A 19,458-nucleotide genomic window follows, 5' to 3' on the forward strand; every position below is an offset into this window, starting at 1 on the left:
ATCTGCGCCCATTTACCATCATTCCAGTTCCAGAAGCTGAGTTCATTATATTTATTTTAAAGCTGCTTTCCAAAATATTAGTCCTGCCATAAAAGTGCCTGAAAGAATAAAACCCCGATGAGCTGTTCTTCCTCCCCAGGGAGTGGCATGGTGCGGTCCCAAGCAGGAGCGCACATCGCTCCGTACTGATGCCATCCTGCACCCGGAACACGTCCCCGCTGCCCACCCCAAAACCTTCCCCAGGCAGAGAAATTCGGTGGTGATTCCGTATATCTGAACGCTTCTGGGCATTTACATCAATGAGAATTGGGAATTTAAGGAAAACCAGGAGTTTTAGGAAATAATTGCAATGTTGGTTTTTTTTCCCCAAGACTTTGATGAGCCTTGATCCTTCGGCAGCAGCCTGGAAAATAACCACCGTCCCCGGGATGCTCACGTCTCCTCTCTGGGCATCTTCCCAGGAATCAATGATGCTGCAGGACCCAAGGGGAGATCTCCAGCTCCCACAGGCTCCTCTTGGGGGGCAATTTACATCCTCTGTTTCTGGGTGGTGCCACATCAGTCGGAGAAATAAAAGGCCGTTGTCTTATTCGCTTATTGCTCCTTGGCAAGAGCATCATCAGGGAAAGGATCCCATTAAGCAGAGCATGGTGCCAAAAGGGTGAACCCCATAAATGGGGATAAAGGGAGGAAATCCCCACCCTATCATCAACAGCAAATGCAAAGAATTTAAAGAAAAGAAACGTCCATCCCTGAACTGAGCCCTTTCTTTCATAGCCCAGGCAGGGAGCGGGACGCTCTGCCTGAGCGGCGCTGGTAAAGTCAAGGCAGTTTGCGGTCTATAAGATTAATAGGAAATCTGCTCTGGATTGGGAGTGATTCCCTCTTTTATTGGAACGCACCCCAAAGAGTAATGGCTGCAGGGCTGGAAGAGGAAGGTAAATTGCAGTTATAATGTGTTTCTTTGTGCAGACATGCTTTTGATCATAGAAAAATACACCATCTGTTTCTAAATTACTTGTTGTATTGATTTAACAGTTAGTAATGTGGGGGATTTTTTTCTTCCCCCCCCCTCCCCTCCCTTTTGCAAATCCATTTTGCAAGGTCTCCTGCAAATCTGACGGCTATGTGCAATAAAAAGTAGGGGCTTGTTCATCATACAAGATTATTGCTGCCAGTCATGGGGCTCTGGGAGGGGGGTGAACCTCCTGGAGCCCCCTCTCCAGCACCCTGTCCCGCAAAGCGCGGAGACACTGAGTGCTTTATGCGCCCCATAAGAACGATTTGTTTTCCCCAAATAAGCTGATCCTGTGCTTTCTCCCTGCTCAAACGGCATGCAACCCCCTGCCTGGTTGCTTTGCATTTTTATTGCTGTCCTTCCATTTTTTGCAGCTTATGGTCTGCTTCCCCCCGCCCCAACCCCGCACCCCAAGGGCTGCAACAGCATCGGGTGCCCTGCCCCAGCCTGGGACTGGTTCTGCACATGGCAAACCACGTCCTCCCCAAAACGCCTCCCCCAGGACACAGGGGCAGCCTCCCCCCAGCCCAAATAACTGCACCCGCTCTCATCTGCCAGGGATCGGCTCATCTTCATTAGGCAAGTCATCAATTTCCCAGTGGGGCGCTGAGATTCGCTCTAACCAGAGCCGAAACCCCGCAGCCGGCAGCCTCCTCCCCTGCAAGTGCCACCTCCGCTTTCCCAGTGCCCCAGGAGCGGCACGTCACCCACGGCCCCTGCGGGAACACCGGCATTCCCACTCTCAGACGCGGCTCCAAAGGCAGCCACACTGCCGACGCACCTCACCGCTGCCAGGGGCGGCTCCGTGCAGCGCAACAGGATGCGCGGCTTATCACTAAAAACGATATTATTTTGCTGCTCATCAGTTGCCATTATTCAGCCTTGCAGCCTGAGTGTTAGCCTTCTCCCGGGGTAATGTCCTGGGAGACTCTGGGCTCCCTCACATAGAGGACCAGGATAAAAGGAGGTGGTTAAACCAGAATTTGGGTGCGCAGCATTGTGAACATGGCACTTTCCCATCCCTGTCCCCCTGCGCTGAGAGCTCTGCCGCTGCCCCGGTAGAAACATGTCGGCAAATGACATCTCTCGTTAAACCACACCAATGGCTCCCAGCACCGGCACGGCACCTTCCCTGAGGAGACGGGGGACCACTGGGTGGCTGACAGCTCCCGCCAAGCTCCCGGGGACACCTTGAGGACCGGTGTCTACACGCAGCCTTGGTGCGCAGTGCTGAGTATCTGCCAGGACAGGCTGCATCACCGGGAAGCGCTCAGTAAATTCAGGCCGTGCCACAGGCGTGCCAGGAGCCCGCAGACAACATAACCATACCTGCCTTCGCGCCCCGCTTACCTGGCAAGGTGGCTGGCACATGAAGGGAACAATGTTCAAAGCCTCTGCTGCCACCCAGCCAGGCGGCTCTTTCTACTGGAGAAAGGAAAAGTAATAAAAAGCAAAACACGCGACTTTTCTGCGTTTGGAAATGATGCCCGCCCTCCGCTGAGCATCCCAAAGCGCGAAGCGCAGGGCACGCAAACCCACCTGGAATCGCCAAAGCTGGCACGGGCATCAGCATGTCTCTCTCTGCTGCGCCCAGCAGCGTCGCGTGACTTAAAAGACTCTTTGTCCCCATGCGAACCCCCCCCGCCAGGGTGCCCAGCATCCCCAGACCAGCACCACAGCAACATCCTACAGCCTCCAAGCGAAACCCTTCCTTTCCCCAGCAGAAAACACCCCGAGGCACAGGCCGAGTATTGCCCACAAACAGATTTTCTACTTCTCCAAGCAAAACCAGGAGACAGATCTTGGCTCCTGCTGGTTGTGATCTGCAATGTTTATTTGACCCCCCCCCCAAAAAAAGGCATTTTCATGCAGCATCTTTTTTGGTTCATAAAAGAAGTTGTTTCCCAGCAGCCACCTGACAACGCTCCCCCCTAAACCGAGAAATAAAGTGACGCAGGAGTTGAGCAAAAATAAAACGAACCATCCAACTCCGACAAAGAAAAGTGGTTCCTATCGTTCGGTACAATCTGGAAAAATTTGGCAAATAAAGCTGATCTGCAGTTCCCATCTCTCACGCGCTGTGGAGCTGGCTCCGGGCTCCAGCCCTCGGGTTGTCTTGTCTTGGGGACAGACACGCGTCCTCATGCTGCGGGACCTGGGGACGCTCCGGGGGGGTGTCCAAGCCAGGCAGGCGAGACCTGCCACATCAGCATTTTATACTGGGCAATATAAATATAAAACATCGATACAAACGGGTTCTTTGTACAGAAAATAATCATCTCACAAGGCACTGGGGTGACGACCGGGCTCTGACCGGGCTTCTCCAGCCGCTGCCGAGCATCGGAGTGGGAGGAACGAGGGGAAGAAGGGACAGCAGAAGTCCCGGTGCTGCCATCCATGAGGGATTTCACCCCACCGCTGCCCCCAGACGCCCCGGGAGTTGTTTTTCCCAGAGGGATGGTGCTGTTCCTTGGGGGTGGCATGACCCCGTGGGGGGTCTGGGCTCCTGGGGATGGCGTGGGGCTGGGACTGGCCTGGAGGGAGGTGCATAGATCAGCCGGGGGCTGGGGCTGCTCTGCCCGGTGCTCGGCTCCTTCTTCATGCCAGCAGCCCCAGCCGGGTCACCTTGGCCGAGAGGAAGGAGTGGATGATGAAGACGATGGTTTTGGGGCAGGAGTGAAGGTCCAATTGCTGTAAGAAAGGAACGGAGGGATGTTTGCAATGGAGCAGTCAGCTTTCTGCTTGCTGTGGAGAAGGCAGGGACCACCCAGAGCGCCCCGAACCCCACCACAGCCTTACTGGGGCCCTGGGAAGGGCTGTGCATGGCGGGGGGCTGCGTGTGGCCAGGGGTGGGTGGGTGGGTGGTGTGCACGGGGTGGGTGCTCTGCTTCCCCTCTTCCCCCAGGACCGGTGGGAGTGTGGGTGGGGGTTGGTGAAGGTAAAGCCAACTCACTATCTCTCCCTCCGGGCCACCAAAGTCCAGGTAGAGCATCTTGGTGCCGTCATCAGAGGACATCTGCAGCTTCTCGAAGGGCTGCTGGAGCAGGATGGTCTTGCTGAGCCCAGGCTCGGTGGTGGAGATGGTGAAGCCCTTGTCGATGTGGATGGACAGGGTGCAATCCTGCCCCTTCCACGTGCAGGCTGGGGACAGGGACAGGGGTGAGAGGGAGGATGGCCATGCCGCCACCCAGATCCCACCCCCCAGCTCCCCGCTGACCTGTCGAGACCTCCTGGACCAGCTCGGCGGCCCCGTGGGTGCCGTCCACCAGCAGGCGGGTCCATAGCGCCAGGTCGCGGGGGTTCTCCAGGCTGAAGAGGTGGGTCTGCACCCCCAGCCGGGTGCCGCTGCGCAGCGCGAACGACAGCTCCGCCTCGTACAGCGCCGAGCCCTTGGCCGGCCCCGAGTGCACCAGCCTGTGGCACCGCACCGCCACTCAGCGCCGCTCCACACCGCCCTGCATCCCAGCCCCGCTCCACGCTCCTCACCGCATCCCAGCCCTGCTCCACGCTCCTCACCGCATCCCAGCCCCGCTCCACGCTCCTCACCGCATCCCAGCCCCGCTCCACATCCCTCCACACTCCTCACCGCATCCCAGCCCCGCTCCACGTTCCTCACCGCATCCCAGCCCTGCTCCACGCTCCTCACCGCATCCCAGCCCCGCTCCACATCCCTCTGCACTCCTCACCGCATCCCAGCCCCGCTCCACGCTCCTCACCGCATCCCAGCCCCGCTCCACGCTCCTCACCGCATCCCAGCCCCGCTCCACGCTCCTCACCGCATCCCAGCCCCGCTCCACGCTCCTCACCGCATCCCAGCCCCGCTCCACGCTCCTCACCGCATCCCAGCCCCGCTCCACGCTCCTCACCGCATCCCAGCCCCGCTCCACGCTCCTCACCGCATCCCAGCCCCGCTCCGCATCCCTCCGCGCTGCTCACCACGTCCCAGCCCTGCTTCGCATCCCTCCGCGCTGCTCACCGCGTCCCAAACCCACTCCGCGCTCCTCACCGCATACCAGCCTTGCTCCGCATCCCTCCACGTTCCTCACCACATCCCAAACCCGCTCCGCATCCCTCCGCGCACCTCACCGCATTCCAGCCCCGCTCCGCATCCCTCCGCGCTCCTCACCGCATCCCAAACCCGCTCCGTGCCCCTCACCGCGTCCCAGCCTTGCTCCGCATCCCTCCACGCTCCTCACCGCGTCCCAAACCCACTCCGTGCCCCTCACCGCATACCAGCCTTGCTCCGCATCCCTCCGCGCTCCTCACCGCATCCCAAACCCACTCTGCGCTGCTTACCGCATCCCGGCCCCGCTCCGCATCCCTCCGCGCACCTCACCGCATCCCAGCCCCGCTCCACATCCCTCCGCGCTCCTCCCCGCGTCCCAGCCCTGCTCCACGCTCCTCACCGCATCCCAGCCCCGCTCCACACCGCCCCGCGCTCCTCCCCGCGTCCCAGCCCTGCTCCGCGCCCCGTTCCCCGTCCCAACCCCGCTCGGCGGCGGCGGTGCCGCGGCGCGGCCGGCAGGGGGCGCTGCAGCCCCGCGGACGCGCACCGCCAGCCCCTTCCGCGGCCAGACCCCCCCCGCAGGTGTCCCCCCCGCCGGCCTTCATCCCCCCCCCGACACGGGCACCCTGCCACTGCCATGGGTCTCTGCCACCACCCCTGGACACCGCCACCATCCCCAGTGCCCTGCCACCACCCCCTGGACACTGCCACCATCCCCAGTGCCCCGCCATCACCCCTGGACACTGCCCCCACCCCAGTCACCGCCACCATCCCCAGGGCTCTGCCAACATCCCAGGGCACTGCCACCACCCTGGGGCTCTGCCCTGACCCGCAGCCCCTGCCACCACCCCTGGACACTATCACCACCCCCAGTGCACTGCCACCATCCTTGGACACCACCACCATGCCCAGGGCTCTGTCACGATCCCCACTTCTCTGCCATCATCCCAGGGCCCTGCCACCATCCCTGGACTCCACCATCGTCTCAAAAGCCTCTGCCACCACCCTCAGTGTCCAACCACCATCCCCAGTGCTCTGCCACCACCCCTGCACGCTGCCCTGGGCTCCACCACCACTCCTGGGCTCTGCCCTGACTGCAAGCCCCTGCCACCACCCCCAGTCACTGCCACTACCCTGGGGCTCTGCCATCACCCCTGGACACTGCCATCATACCCACTGTCTGCCACCATTCCCGGTTCCTTGCCACCATCCCCACTGTTCCACCATCCTCCCCTGGATGCTGCCACTACCCCTAGACACTGCCACCATCCCCAGTGCCCTGTCACCATCCTTGGACACTGCCACCATCCCCCAGGCTCTGCCATCATCCCAGGGCCTTGCAACCACCCCACGACTCTGCCATCATCCCAAAAGCCTCTGCCACCACCCTGGGGCTCCACCACCACCCCTGGGGCTCTGCCCTGACCACAAGCCCCTGCCATCACCCCATGGCAATGCCACCACCCCTGGGGCTCTACCATCATCCCGGGGCCTCTGCTCTGACCCTCAGCTGCCACCACGTCCGGGGCTCACCTCTGACTCCCAGCCCTGCCACCACCCCCAGTCACTGCCACCACCCTGGGGCTCTGCCACCACCCCCACTGTCCACCACCATTCCCCAGGGCTCTACCACCAATCCCAGCACCCTGCCACCATCCCCAGTGCCCCATCACCATCCTTGGACACTGCCACCATGCCCAGGGCTCTGCCACCACCCCTAGACACCACCACCATTCTCTGGGCTCTACCGTTATCCCCAGGGCTCTGCCATCATCCCAGGGCCCTGCCACCACCTCGGGACTCTACCATCATCTCAAAAGCCTCTGCCACCACCGTGGGGCTCCGCCCTGACCCCCAACCCCTGCCACCACCCCTGGAGACTGCCATCACCCTGTCCCCTGCACAGGGCAGGAGGGCGCTGGGCCGGTGGTCCCTACCTGGTGGCAATGAGGGGGTAGCTGTGCGCGGGCTTGCCCATGGCGTCACGGCTCTGCGGCAGGCTGCCGTACAGCAGCAGCTCCTTCTCGGTGAGGACGGCCAGCAGGTTCCTGGTGCCAGCGCTGGGCAGCTGCAAGGGGAAGGGGTCAGGGCCACCGACAGCGCAGTGGCATGGGGTGGCGGGGGGCGTGGGGGTACCTGCTCGGTCAGCCAGCCCACGTGCTTGATGTCCCGTCCGGCCATCGCGCCAGCACCCGCCAGCTGGGCTCGCAGCTCCTCCTTCACCCGCGGCAGCAGCGCGCCCACGTTAGCCTGGATGGCGCTGAGCCACGACTGCGCCGTGGCCTCGTCCTTCGCCCGCAGGAAGAGGGCAACGCGCCCGTCCGCTGAGCACACCTCCAGGTACCTGCAGGGACACGGCCCCGCTGGGTCCCCGCTGGCCCTCAGTGACCCAGGGCACCACAGTGGCATTGCCACCCCCTGACACCATGCCCTGACCTGTGCTCCGGGTCGGCGGGGAGGCACTTGCGGGACACGTAGCACATCTTCAGAGGCACAGTCCTGCCCTCCCGGAGGTCCCGAGGGGGCAGGAGGGGGGACGACCGCTTCTGCAGGGTGGCAGGAGAGGGGTCCCAGCTGACTGTGGCCCCCGCGGAGGAGTTCTTGAAGTAGGGGGAGATCTCCTTCATGTACTTCACTGGAAGAGAGGCAGCACCCGGCTGAGGGCATGGCATGGACCAGGGTGGCCCCATCGTGCCTGCCAGCACCCATCCACCCTCCAAAAACCCCACGCACCCTCCCTGTGTTGGAGCCGGTGCCTCCTCTGTTACCTCCCCAGAGCTGTCACCCATGGGTGCTGTGGAGGGTCCTCTGCCCAGCACTCCTGCGGGCACGGGGAGGGGATGGCACTGGTGGGCAAGGTCAGACCAGAAGGTGACCTGACACCAAGGATCCTCCCAGTGCCTCTGCCCCACCACCACAGCCCAGGGAACTCTTCGTGAGGGGTAAAAATGGCCTTTCCTCCCTTTTTTTTCTTTCCTTTAATCCGGATCAGTTCACAGATCCAAGTCTCACCGGGTCCCCGGGGCGGCACACGGAGGCAGGGGGCGGGGAACAGGCAGCAGTCCCAGGCCAAAATTACAGAGTCCAAACTGTGCTGGTACAGCCGGTCCCCCCGCCAACGGGGAACAACAACTCTCAAATACCATGGCTTGGCCCCAGGAAAAGCCTCGAACCACGTGCCGGCAGCTCGCATCGCCCTGCCCACGAGTTATAAACCAGGGAGCAGAAACCAGCTTTCAGTCGCCAGTGAGTCTGGCCCCGGAGCCAGCTCCCTCAGAGACAGCTCAGGGGAAGGGAGAGAGGAAAGTCACCGTGAATCGATGGGGTCCCGTAGCTACATCCAGAAAATTAGGTCAGCAGCACCGGCTAAAAAGCTTGGGATGAGGAGGGGAGATGCTACAGCCCCATGGGACCAGTCATGGTCCTCCCCATAGGGCTGGTGGCTCCAGGGAAGGGCTTCCCCTTGGTGGCCCTCGGGGAAAACACCAGGGGACAGACATGTGCCTGCTGCCACGTCCCCAGGCGTCACCGCTGGTTTCACTCCAGGTCCAAGTCAGCGCTGTGGGTGGCAGGAGGGGGGGACACGAGCTTGGCTTTGCAGCCAACTCTTGTAGGTGGCTGGTCAGTGGACCAGCTCCATCGCCGCAGCAAAGCCACATCAGCCAGAAAAAAGCCCTTTTCCCAGCAGGCGAGACTCTGCAGGCAGAGCCTGCCATCCCCACCCTTCACCTGCCCCTCCACCCCCCATCTTCCCCTTCGCTCCTGTCCCAGCGAGCTCCCCAAAACCTCTGCATCCTGAAATCCCGCAGCGGTGAGGGACAGCGGAGCCCCCCGGGGTGCCCCACTCTGCCTGTCCCCAGCGGGACACGGCTATAAATGGCTGCGATGCCACTGTGGCACGTGGGTCGGGTTACCCCGCGGTGGCCACGGGGCCAAGGAGGCAGCGTGGGGCCACCAGCCTCGTGCCCTGTGCCTCCCCGTTATAAATAGCCGCCGCTTTCCCGCAGGCATTTGAGCTGCGTTGGATTTTACCCCGAGTCATTAATCTTGGCAGCGGGGAACCGGCTATTATCCCGCTGCCTGGGAACTAATTGGAGTTCAGAAAGATGGCATTCAGCCGCTGAAACCTGAGCGGCGTCCCCGTGGCTCCCCAGGCACGCGGAGGACGTCACCAGCATTAGCTGCACGGTGGTGGGGTCACGTCCCGACAAGCATCTCCTCCATGGAGGAGAGGAGCAGTGCCCAGCCCAGGACGGGGCACGGAGAACCAGCACGCGTCTCTCCGCCACATGGTTTTAAGGAGGATTTAAGGCTGGTGGATGAAGCACCGATGGGCTCCCGCAGTATGGGGGGGCCCTGAGCCGGCATGGGGAGCTGGGACGTGCTGGAAGCTGCGGTGGTCCCCAGGGGACTGTGCACTGGGGCTGGGCCACCATCCCATGGGAGCTGCTGTCTCCTCCGGTGACCCCAGCGTGGGCTGACTTACACTCTGCCAGTCCCTTCACCACACGGAATCACCTGTTAATTAATTAATGAATTACCTCCACCTCATCAAAGCAAACAACTCAGACCATATTATGCATCATCGCTGCTACTGGTAATTGTAATTCTTTAATTTTTTTTAATTTTTTTTTTTTTTTTAATTAGCATCTTGCAGTGCCAGGGCTCCCAGGCTGGTTGCCCTCTCCTTGTTAGTCAGCACCCCCCAGAAATCACTCGGTAGAAACTCTGACTCGCTGCTGTGGACTTAAAGCCACCTTTAGCGGGCAAATAGCCCTCTTGGTGGCTGCTGGGCAAATCCACGTGGCCCCTAAAGCCACGGGGGCTCCCTGCTCCCCTGGGGAGCCAGCCTGAACCACTGACCCTCACCAGGACAGAGGAGAGGGGACAAATAAGACCTTTAACTGCTCAAAGCACTACACTAACACTTTATTTCAAGTTTTGGGGGAACAGCAGCAGTCACCAGAAGGCCACGTGTGACCAGCTGCTTGTGGCCAACGGTGCCTGGACGGTCCCTCTGCAGAAGGGTTATGGCAAAGGGGCTCCCAAGCCCACAGCATCACCGGAGCATCGCATCTGCCCCGAACCCTGCAGCGAGGGACATGTTTAACCAAAGGCCCTAGGTCTGCTCTGCTCTTCCCTCTGTGGTGGTTTTTTTTTTTTTCTCCTAGGCACTCTGGAAAGGGGCAACACCATCCCAGCACAAGAAGGACACAGACCTGTTGGAGCGGGGCCAGAGGAGGCCACGGAGATGCTGGGAGGGCTGGAGCCCCTCTGCTGTGAGGACAGGCTGGGAGAGCTGGGGGGGTTCAGCCTGGAGAAGAGAAAGCTCCGGGGAGACCTTAGAGCCCCTTCCAGTCCCTAAAGGGGCTCCAGGAGAGATGGGGAGGGACTCTGGATCAGGGAGGGGAGCCATGGGATGAGGGGGAACGGTTTTACACTGGAAGAGGGGAGATTTAGATGAGATATCAGGAAGAAATTCTTTGCTGTGAGGGCGGTGAGCCCCTGGCCCAGGTTGCCCAGAGAAGCTGTGGCTGCCCCATCCCTGGAGGGGTTCAAGGCCAGGTTGGACGGGGCTTGGAGCAACCTGGTCTGGTGGGAGGTGTCCCTGCCCAGGGCAGGGAGGTGAAACAAGATGGTCTTTAAGGTCCCTTCCAACTCAAACCATTCTATGATTCTATGAAAATTGCTTGGTTTTACTTCTTGGGTAACAGATCCTCCCCCTCTACGAGCCCAACCCTCATAAGAATGGAGAACAAACCCAAACCAAACACTCCTGCGCGCTCCATCCTGAGTCACCGTGTCTTGCCCCACACACGTGCCCGTGGCTCAGCACCACCCTGAGCCAAGCTCCTGACCCCACAGAGCTTCAGCAAAGAGCCACAAACCTTCCTCCAGCCCAAAACAGCCCCAGGCACAAGGACACCCAGCAGCAGGCTCAAAAGCACCCACCCACTGCTTGGGCCATCAGCCCAGTGCCGGCACGCTCTGCTTCAGCCCAGAGATCATGGCATGGATTCACCACAGAGAGGTTTAAGACTGCACTGCCAGGCAGGGGTAGGATGGGTCCTGCCGTTTCCCCCCTCCAAGAGCTCTCCAATAGCATCCGCACAGCACCACAAGTCAGAAAGGTCCAACTGTATCTGTGGCCATCACATCAGGAAGGCTTCCACAGAGATCCTGGAGATCCCTCTGTGTTCCAGGACTAATGATGCAAAATGAACATGTGAAACAGGGGCGGTCAGCAAACACACATCCCAGAGAGACACCCTGAAATGACCTGTAAACTTCAAGCCAATGCTGTGACGTGCTTCCAAAATGCTCAACACAGTGCCTGCCACAGTTGCCCCATGCAGATCCCACCCAGGGACTGTCCTCTGCCCCTGTCTCCCAGCACGAACAAGGCAGCAGCTGCTGGTCCCAGCTGCCTCAACTCAAACCCTCCTACCCCTGTCCCAACACTCAGTGCCACATGCTCTTTCCTAAATATTCCCCGGTGCTGCACAGCCTGTGGTGACGCATGGTCTGAGTGATCCCAGGGAGATCACAGGACAACTCTCCACATTTCCATGGGAGGAGAGAAAAGTCCTGGGAAAACCCCCCAGGGAAAGCAAGACTTCAGGTCAGTGAGGTGTGGAGGAGGTCGGAGGATGTGGACCCTCACCATCTGTCTGTATCATCCCCGGGGCAGGTCCAAAGCCTCCGTTTCCGTTTTTGGTTCATTACCACGTTTACACCATGAGAGCACACGCAGCATTACCACAGGCAAAGCCCTTGTTCAGACCCCAAGGATGGCCACGTCTGCCACAAGACATTCACTTTGGTGTCCTACAAAGGGCTGGAGGCCACCTTGGGGCTTTCTCTCCTGAAGCCCTTCTGAGCTCCGAAGGGCAGCAACGACAGGGAACCACACAAATCCCAGTCGCCACCACCCACCTCTGCTCGAAACCCCCTTACATTTTGCATCATGTGTTATTTACCCCAGGGTCACCTCAGTTTTGTGGGTATTTCCCATTTCACACCATGCACACCTCCACCCTCTGTGACCGGGCTTCTCACAGCTGGGGCAACTGGCGCACCGGAGCCGGGCATCCCAGCACCGCGCTCTACTGACCCCCCTTTAGCCTTTCTGAATTTCAAACCTCCAAGCTATTACTTGGCCGAGCAAGTTCTGGAGAGCTGTGACAACTCCAGGAGCTGCCCCGTGGCCAGAAAGCCACGGGCTGCCACAGAGGCAAGATGCCATGGCTGTCCCAGCTCCTCCTCCCCACTGCTCCCAGTTCTCTCCCAGCACTGATAAGCACAGGGGCCTTGCCAGGAAAACCACCCCTGGCACCAAAAGGAGCTGGAAGGATGTTATCAGCTTTTCCCCCACCATGGAGAGTCTCTGGATACCAAGCAACGCAAAAAAAAAAAAAAACAAAACACCAAGGGAAAAATAGGGTAAGGGAAAGCAATTCTCCCCAAAATAACAATGTAATACAAATACAGTCAAACTCCTCCCGCAAATATCAAGAGAGTAGTTTGGCACGTCCAGAAAAAACCTTGGCAGGACACAGCGAGGGGTGTCTGTGTGTCCTCACGCCCGGACAGCAGTAACACCCAGGAGCCAGAAGCGGAGCGGCGCAGCCCGGGGTGAGACCCGGCACGCGGAGCCACCGCCGATGCCCAAACGAAACCGCGTCATCTCCCAGCTCTGCCCTCTGGGAGAGTCTCACCCCAGCTCACCACCCCGCGAGGAGGTGCCAGCTCTCCCAGTTTTTGTTACCTGCTGCGACGCCGCTTGCAAACTACCCTAAAAACTCCTAAAACCGGGAATAAATGCAGCCAGGAGAAGCAAGGCGGCAAATGGGCACCGGCTGCACCAAACTACTCAGTTTTGGTACTTACAGCAACCATAAAGGAAGTCGCAGTCACATCTGGCAGCACCAGAAAGCACCTAAGCGACACCAGGGTGCTTTTCTCCAAGGCCTGGCGTGAGCCCAAGCAGGAGAAGGGAGAAGGGAAGTCCCCCATTAACACCCTTCGGGCACTGTAACGCCACCCTCTGCCCCCCAGCCCTGCCAGCCCTCCCTGGGCCGGCTCCTGGAGAGCCACGGGGGTGGCAGGGGACACCCCAACCCAAGGCAGGACCACCACCTCCACATGGCAGTGCCAGCCTGATGGGGACTGCGCCACGGTGCCAGCCCCACCATCCTCCACGGGCAGGGCTGTACCACGCTGGCAAACCCAAAATAGGGAGGAGATGGAAATGCACCGTGGGTGTCCCCAATGTCTGCGATCGGATGAGCAGCAGAGACCCCTGCCCGGCTCCGGCTGCTTCCCAAGGAACACTGTGCCACGGAAGCCTGATGGCATCGGCTACAAACTAATCCCAAAGCCTCCAGCGTGTCGCAGTGGGAGCCAGCCCAGCCCCGCTCTCCTCCCAAGGGTACCTGCTGGGAACTGTAATTAATTAAGAAGCCCAGCGGGTCATACCTGAGCTCAGCGAGCTACAGCAAAGGCCCTGCCTGCAGCTGCCTCCCGGGAGGGCAACCTGGTGGCTCCCCAGGGGCATGGAGGAGGAGGACAAGAAGGAGGAGGAGGAGGAGGAGGAGGAGCTGGTCCAGGGAGAGTTGTTGTTCTCTCTGCAGAAAGAGCAGCTCATCTCCACCTCCCCCAGGACCTCTAGCAGAAAGGAAACCCACGCCAAAGTAAAGGATGAAAAGAAAATAATAGAGAGAGGGTAGTCCGAGAACAGCGGCTGCGGGGAGGAATTTCGCAGACTCCCAGAGAAAGAGGCTCTTGTATTTCTCTTTGGTCAAAAAAAAAAAAAAAAAAAAACAACCAACCCCAACCCCACCAACAACCCTATCTGCTCCCGGCAGCTGTGCAGAGCAGCACATTCCTCCGGCTGAACCGTGGTCCTGCGGCTCCCAGGAGAGGAGGAACCCACAGCAGAAAAGGGCTGAGCAAAGCTAAAAATGAAAATCTGGAGCTGAGACAATCTGGGGAAGGCGCAGGAAAAGCAAGAAACCACAGCGGTCGCTGGCAGCAGAAGACACAGAGCTCTTCTTTGTCCAAGCGGAGCCCAGAGTGCTCCCCCCACAGAAAAACCTCCCTTTGGGATCTGCAGCCCCACAACTGCACTGGGAAGCGTCTCCAGTGCCAAGACCTTCCCGGTTCGCTGGGGTGGCCCAGGGGGCTGGTTGGCAGCGAGAGGAAGGGTCCCATGCTGGGGGACAGATCCTGGGGGCTCAGCCCTGCCCGGCCAAGCTGGCAAAGGGTGGCCAAGCACAGATAGACAGGAGAAAACCGGGATCCCGGCCTCAGGGCTCCCACGGTCCCAACCCGCCAGCCCTCACCCACTCCCCAGGGAGGTCCTGCAGGGTGCCAGCCCCCACAGGGCTGGGAAACACCAGGGACTGGCCACTTGGTGCCAAGAGAGAGCGTGTTCCCAGGGGACCAGCTTCAGCCTCCCCTGGGACAGCAAAGGCTGTGATCATTTGATAGGATCCTGGGATTCCTTTGATAGGACAAGGAGTAATGGCTTCAAACTGGAAGAGGGGAGATTTAGATGAGATATCAGGAAGAAATTCTGTGCTGTGAGGGTGGTGAGCCCCTGGCCCAGGTTGCCCAGAGAAGCTGTGGCTGCCCCATCCCTGGAGGGGTTCAAGGCCAGGTTGGACGGGGCTTGGAGCAACCTGGTCTGGTGGGAGGTGTCCCTGCCCAGGGCAGGGGGTGGAACAAGATGGTCTTTTAAGGTCCTTTCCAACCCAAACCATTCTGTGATTCTGCAGTCCCTGGGATGTTTGTAGCCTCAGCTGCCAGATCGGAGGGGCTGTGGTTGGGGTTCAGCTGCCGGGCACCCCACGGGGAGGCAGCTCCCGGGACTGCGCTCCCGAGCTGGCCCTGCCTGCCCCCCGCAGCTCCTCCTGCCCGCCCAGCACCCGCCCAGCAAACCAAGAGGTGCCCAGCAAGGATTGGGGTGCCGGCGTACCCCCTCCCCGCTGGCAAAGCCCGCAGAGCTGCACAGCCCCGCTCCAGCTCAGGATGCAGGCTGAAAGGAAAATCACAGGGAAAGCAGAAAAAGTTTTCCATGGCCTCAGGGTGATGCCATAGGACAGAAAAGCGGCAAACCCCATAAACACGTCCCACAGCTCCCGTCGCTGCCTGCCCGCGGTCCCGCAGCGGGGAGACAGAGCCGCTGGGCATCGAGTGGAGACACACGCGTCTCTCCCTCTCCAGAGGGAGATCCCAGCAGTTACCTCCAGCTCTCCGGATGCGCAGACAAACCAGTCTGCACATGTTGTTTTCCATTTGAAAGAGTATGCAAATACATATGCAGATGACATGCCATCCCCATGCTCCCGGTACATTGCTGGGAAAAATGTGGATCAGCCCCCCCAGAAGACGGACCCTCGTCTTCCCTCACACCCTTGTCTCCTACCTTCCAAGACCACCTCCTTGCCCGTCTTCTTCAGCGCCTGCACTGCCTCGTCGTGCGTGGCCTCGGACAGGTCGGTCCCGTTGACGGAGAGGATGGCGTCCCCCACGTACAGCGCCTCAGTCTGATCCGCTGCCAGCCCCTTAAAGATCTTGGAGATCAAGATGGGCATTTTATTCTCTCGGCCACCTTGGAATAGAAAAGAAACGAAGGGGTTGTGGCTGTCGGAGCACAGGGAGGAGCGGGTGGGCAGGGGGATGCTCGGGTCTCCTGGTGAGGCTGAGCCCTTCTCCCAGCGCTCGGCCATGCCGGGACATCCTGCTGCCCCATGTCCTTGGATGTCCGTGGCACACTCGTAATAGCCACAGTAGCCAAAATACCACAAGGATTTACAGCAAAGATGACTGCTCCAAACCCACTCTGAACAGTCGCAGATTTCCTCGCAGAGCGAACACGTACCCTGGCCATCTCCCCATCAATTTTGGCAGGAAAGCATGTCTTTATTTGCATTATTACTTGTGTGTGCTGAGCAACCATCCCTGCTCCAAGGACTTCACGATCTAAACAGATAAGACATGTTTTTTGGAGAGGCGATGGAGCCAGGGAGAAGTGAACCAACCCGGCCGTTTGCTCCTCTCGGCACAGAAGCCCTTTTTACCTGCTGCTCCCCGTCCCCCAGCCTAAAAGGATGCTATTCAAAACCTTCCGGCGGCTGGAGGAGATCAATTTGCACGTTAACTTTTGAACCCGCGGGGAGATGTCGGCAGTGTTGCTGCCTGCGTGCCGGGGAGCAGGGGTGCAGCAGCCCCCTCCGAGCCCCAGCCCGGGAATGGGCACCCCGCGACGTGCCGTCCTGAGGAGCCTCCATGAGACGATCTCTCATCCCGGAGGGAGATGTTGAGCCCAAGCCTGTTGTCACCGCCCGCTCCATGGCTGTTCCCAGCCGGTGCCACAAGCATTTCCTCGCTCAGACGCCTGCCAAGCCCCTCGGAGGGCTCCAGTTATCAGCTGTCACGAGGCCCCCGCGGGGGCTGCTCCAAGCTGCCGAGCCCGTCCCTACCGCAGCAGCTCCTCACCCGGGCTGCACCGAGACCCCCTGCCCACACCCAGAGCCCCCCCACCAGCCAGGGGAAGGCCAGCCCCGCAGCCACCGTGCCCGTCCCCTCGCCGCGTCCCCGAGGCAGGACACCCCACCCGCACCCCAGTTTGTGGCGCAGCATCCCCGGGTGAAACAGGGCTGGCAGGGTTTTGAACGGGGAAGCACCAGCAACCCGGGGGAGAGGAGCAATGCCCTCCCCCAGCAGCAGCAGGGGCGCTGGCAGGGCTGCCCCCACCACCCCCATCAGCTTCCAGCTCCCCCTTTGGATGGAGACTACTTCGTTTACACATACGTCACTGCAAAAATAAAGTTTCAACTGAACCAAGCGACATTTCTCCTTTCCTGGGAGAGCCACAGAGCGAGCAATAACTTGGCAGCCAAGGGGTTATTGCGAAGGGGGCTCTATGCTTCCCAAAAAGAGGGGCTGGCAGGCTCGGGCACCCTGCAGACACAGCCAGTGGCACCCTTTCCATCCAGTGCCAGCACCGGGACATCTAGATAGCAAAACCTCTGCACTTCCAGAGGGAGCCGGAGGCCGCGTCCCCTCCAAGCTGGGAGGAGAAGAAGCCACGTCAGGAGGCAAGAGCCATCCCGGCGGGCTGCCGAGCCTGGGGGCTGCCCTGACTGCACCCCCGCAGCAGGAGCCACCAGCCCTCTGGCCCCCGCACCACCGCGGTCCCTCGCCTGCCTCTTCCAGCCCCCTTTCACCCAGCTTCCAAACGGGCTCGGAGCCGCCTGGAAAGCAAAGGCAGGCAGAAACGCCATCCCTGCCCCAAGAAGTTTCCAGCCCGAAGTTCAGGCGAGTCACGGAGCTCGGGAGGGAAAACAGGGATTATCCCACTGTTGGGCTCTCCAGGAGCGGACATCTCCCAGCTTGAGAGCCTTGAGATCTCCAAAGGCTTTACAATCGCTCCCTTCGTTTTGCCAACAGTTTAAAAGGGGCATTGCTCAGCACGGTGGCACGGAGGGGACAAGGACACGCCAGCAGAGCCCTCCCTTTGGCTGCGAAAAGGGCAGCTTTTGTGTAACTGGGTACCCTGCGGGTCCCAGCTGCCTCATGAGACAGCCCCTTGCCACTGCACACAGAGAGGTGGGGGGATCCCCCTCCAGCTCCCAAATGCCGGGGACCCCCCCGCTCCGGCCGGTCACTGCTGCACCCCAAAGCGCTGCTCTCTCCCTGGGCTGGGGACATTCTGGGTGCCATCACCGCCACGCGTCCCCTTCCTCATCCTGCCATGGGGCTGGGTCGGGGCAGTGCCTGGGTGTGTGAAAACCCCGACCCCAGCCCCAGCTCCTCTCCACACACACCCCCCCCAACCCCGCCCCCGCACTCCCCAGCGGGGTTTTATTCCAAGCCTGGGAGCGAGCCGCTGGAAAAGCGGCAGCAACAGGTCCCGGTGTCTCCCCGCCGCCCAGGGGACTCCCCCGCCGCCCCGGGACCCCCCCCAGCGCCCCGACCCTCACCTTTGATGCTGATGCCGAGCCCCCCCACGTCCTGCTTGACGACGCGCACCGTGCGCCTGATGTTGGCGAGCGCCTCGGGCACGGCGGAGCCCGGTTCGCCGCCGTTCAGCTGCGCCGCCGGGGCCTCGCCGGGGCCGGGGCCGGGGCCGGGGCCGTCGGCCGGGGTCACCCCCAGCACGTCCTCGGTCAGGCTGAGGAGGACGCGGAACCACTGCCCGCCGGGGCCGCGCAGCTCCAGCAGCCCGGTGCGCGGGGCGCGCCTGCCCGCCGCCATCTTCCGCGCCCGCCGCGCCGCCCCCGCTCCGCGCCCGCTCCGCGCCCCCCCCCGCCCCCAGCGCACCGCCCCGCGCCCCCCCCCCCCCCCCCCCCCGCGCACCGCCCCGCGCACCGCCCCGCCGGGACGGGGCCAGCCCGGTGCTCCGCGCTCCGGCACGGGATGGGGCGCGGGGGGAACTGGGTGCCTGGTGTTCCCCCGTGTTCCCCCCTCCAGCCCGGGATGGGGCACGGGGGGACACCCGAGTCCCTGGTGCTCCCCGCTCCGGCATGGGATGGGGCACGGGGGGACACCCGAGTCCCTGGTGCTCCCCGCTCCGGCATGGGATGGGGCACGGGGGGGACACCCGAGTCCCTGGTGCTCCCCGGTGGTTCCTGGTGCTCCCCGCTCCGGCCCGGGATGGGGCACGGGGCGTGGGGGGGGGGACGACCCGGGTTCCTAGTGCTCCGCGGTGCTTCCCGGTGCTCCCTGCTGCGGCACGGGATGGGGCACGGGAAGGCAAGGGTAGGGGGGAACCGGGTCCCTAGTGCTCCCCGGTGCTCCCCTGCACTTCCCGGTGCTCCCCGCTCCGGCCCGGGATGGGGCACGGGGATTGGGGACCCGAGTCCCTGGTGCATCCCGGTGCTCCCTGCTGTGGTTCGGGATGGGGTATGGGAGGGGGGACACGGATTCCCGGTGCTCCCCCCTCCGGCCCAGGATGGGGTATGGGAGGGGGACACCCGGGTCCTTGGTGCTCCCCGCTTTGGCACAGGATGGGGCACGAGAGGGGGGCACCCGAGTCCACAGTGCTCCCTGCTCCAGCACGGGATAGGGTACGGGGGGGGATCTGGGTGCCCAGAGGTCCTCGGTGCTCCCGGCTCCACCCTGGGATCGGGCACGGGAGTGGGGACCCAGATCCCCGGTGCTCCCCCCTTTGGCACGGGATGGGGTACAGGAGGGGGCATCCATCAAGTCCCCAGTGCTCCCCACTCCAGCCTGGAACAGGGCGTAGGGTCGGGGGGAACATGAGTCCTCGGTGGTCCCTGCTTTGGCCTGCTATAGGTCACGCTGCTGGGGGGAGGAACCCAACTCCCCAGTGTTTCCCACTCTGACCCAGTATGGGGTATGTGGGGGGAGACCCAGGTGCCCAGTGCTCTCTGCTTCAGTGCAGGAAGGGACATGAGGTGGGACC

At 61.5% G+C, this 19,458-nt stretch overlaps 1 protein-coding gene across 1 annotated transcript; it reads right to left on the minus strand.

Moving 5' to 3' along the window:
- Nucleotides 1-2,831: 2,831 nt before the first annotated feature.
- SNTA1 (syntrophin alpha 1) lies at nt 2,832-18,324 on the minus strand. The gene is made up of 8 exons (XM_074604714.1): nt 18,014-18,324; nt 15,454-15,639; nt 7,461-7,659; nt 7,161-7,368; nt 6,962-7,092; nt 4,236-4,432; nt 3,972-4,159; nt 2,832-3,709 (listed from the first exon to the last, which is right to left on the minus strand). The coding sequence occupies exons 1-8, from the start codon at nt 18,285-18,287 to the stop codon at nt 3,617-3,619; spliced, it is 1,476 nt and encodes a 491-aa protein (XP_074460815.1). The 5' UTR covers nt 18,288-18,324; the 3' UTR covers nt 2,832-3,616.
- Between the last annotated feature and the right edge of the window lie 1,134 nt (nt 18,325-19,458).

Source organism: Larus michahellis, chromosome 12 (assembly GCF_964199755.1).
Source record: "Larus michahellis chromosome 12, bLarMic1.1, whole genome shotgun sequence".
NCBI lineage: Eukaryota > Metazoa > Chordata > Aves > Charadriiformes > Laridae > Larus > Larus michahellis.